We start from the raw sequence: 2,357 nt of genomic DNA on the forward strand, positions 1-2,357 counted from the left end.
GGTGAAAAGATTCAGGGACCAATAATCCTGCAGCGTCAGGCATACTACGTGGAGAGGGGCTCTATAAGATTGAGAGACGAAAGATTTGCAGTGGTCTTTACAAGGCACAAGGATATGTTCCAGCACAAAAACGATTCTATCGTAACATTTCCGTGTCTACAGGATGCGGTCGACGTCAATTTGAACAACGCGTCTTTTTAACAGAGAAAACATATCATACACCTACTTTCTGGTATGCTGCACCATTGATCAGGGCATAGACAATGCTAATTAACCGTGAGGATCCAATGGCCATAAGCCGAGGAAAAATGAGCATGCTACAAACACAACACTTTCCAAGCCGGTATTGTAGTCTATCATCATCCTATAGACTGCGCACGTTTTGACGGGTGTGCTTTCTCCAACGCCGCAGCATATGAATGCAGCCCCCGGCAGACAAAAGGCCACAGGCTGCAAGGCCTAGAATGGTTGAATTTGCGATGTTCCCATGGTAGGCGCCCTGCACACACAAAATAAAAGAGTGCTCTCAACCACTGTGTAAACATGCTGCACATCAAGATTTTACCGCCAAGAGTTCCCTCCAACAAACAAGAAAAAAAAAAGATTTACCACCAAGAGAGAGCTACCTGTATTAGGAAAATGAACATAGGTGCATTTCCCAGTGCTAGGGAAAAGCTCATCATGCCTCCACGTAGTTCATTTGGCAGGTACCTTCAGCAGTGTCAACCATGTAAATAGAAAGCTCTAACAAGTGACTTCAAGTTGAACTCTATTGACATCATTATTCAAAAACAAAAACAAAAACTCTATTGACATCATTCCCCTTACATTGTCCTAAATCTTGCGAGCAAAGGTAAAACAAAGCCCACGGATGCATGGAAGATGCAGAACAGTATCACCAGTGTTCCAATCTCCTGTCGAAAGAAACAAGACTCATTAGACACACGACACAAGCTTTAAACTGTATATGCATGTTGGCTTGCAGATATACATGGGCATTACGGTGTACCTGATAATCATAAGCCACAATTGACAAAGCAAGTCCAGCAGCAATGTATGCTGTTGTCAGGCTATCCTCGTTTTGGAAAGGAGCCATGGCTCCATAAAACCATGGAACAGCAGCACTTCCAAGCATTCTCGAGACCAGGAAACATGGGTAGATTAGTGACAGAGGAGCATCCCTTCCGTCAGCCTGTTACATTAACAGATCTGTGAGTGTATAAGTGTGACTTTGGTCTTCAATCAAACCCTGATCAAATGCAACAACATAAGGACAACTAGCAGAAAAAACTAATGTACAAACTCATACCACTATCGTTGGTGCCCAGAGGAACCAAAAGGCTGATACAGAGAACTGGACACTTGCTTGAGCTAAGACCAGAATCAGCACTCTTTTGTCTGAAACAAGCAGGAAATTCTTGTGAGAGATGAAAGTGAAAAGTGCAGACAATTGGCTGTAATCCAAGCATAGTCCAAGAAACACAAATAGTATCATATTGTTAAGGATAATAATACAGAAATCTCAATAGCCTCAAACGCAAAGCCACGAGACAATGACAGGACACTTCATACCTCTGCCTACCTCATCCTTTAGTTATTCGAGGACATTACCTTGCTAACAGTATTAAAGATCCATTAACAAAAATGATACAGAAAGCATGACAAAATAAACAGGATGGTATACTCACCACTCACCTCTGAGGACATGAGCATAAAATGATTTTTGGTAGCTTCCAATGACAGATGCATGATGGGCGGTACTGATACTTGGTGCTTTTCTGATATACAATATTCCTATTACTGACACTAAGGCTGCAAACGTATACGGAAGCAAGATTCCTTTGTTATCATCATCAAGCAATAAGTTTGTGATTCCTTGACTTCCAACAAGGGATATTGATTCAAAGAATGTCATCAGCCAGAAGGTATCAAACAGCGACTCTTGCTTCTGGCCTTGCTGAAAATTCGGCATAAAATGGTTAAAACTGGGACACCATTTGATGAAGGCAGAAATAGCAACAGAAAATGTCTAAGCAAACACAAACCTTCTCATGCTCCAGCACAATCCATGTCTCAAAACAGAAGCAGAACATTGAGGATGCAAGAGCCAAAATGAAATTGTTGACCCATGCACAACGAAGCCCACTGAAACTCTTCAAGGCACCCACTGCAAGCTGAAGCATCCAGTAGAATATGCAAGCATTCTGTGGTCCTCTATGAATTTTAGTAAACAAATGTATATACCGATTAGAACAATAAAAATAGATTCTCGTTTTACACAATATCAATAGGGAGAGAGAAGAATCAAATTATCCAATGGGCCTGAAATCCATGGAGATGCACATAACAGAAAATCA

At 41.5% G+C, this 2,357-nt stretch overlaps 1 protein-coding gene across 1 annotated transcript; it reads right to left on the reverse strand.

The window, feature by feature from the left end:
* Positions 1-115: 115 nt before the first annotated feature.
* Positions 116-2,214, reverse strand: LOC123177221 (molybdate-anion transporter; the record flags this gene model as incomplete). Its single annotated transcript, XM_044591094.1, is given in 7 exon segments — positions 116-499; positions 627-711; positions 829-914; positions 1,010-1,192; positions 1,310-1,398; positions 1,696-1,957; positions 2,046-2,214. Coding segments are annotated over 7 exon segments (1,009 nt in total), but the record flags the coding sequence as incomplete, so codon positions are not given.
* Between the last annotated feature and the right edge of the window lie 143 nt (positions 2,215-2,357).

This window comes from Triticum aestivum, unplaced genomic scaffold, assembly GCF_018294505.1.
Source record: "Triticum aestivum cultivar Chinese Spring unplaced genomic scaffold, IWGSC CS RefSeq v2.1 scaffold250731, whole genome shotgun sequence".
In the NCBI taxonomy this organism is placed as follows: domain Eukaryota; kingdom Viridiplantae; phylum Streptophyta; class Magnoliopsida; order Poales; family Poaceae; genus Triticum; species Triticum aestivum.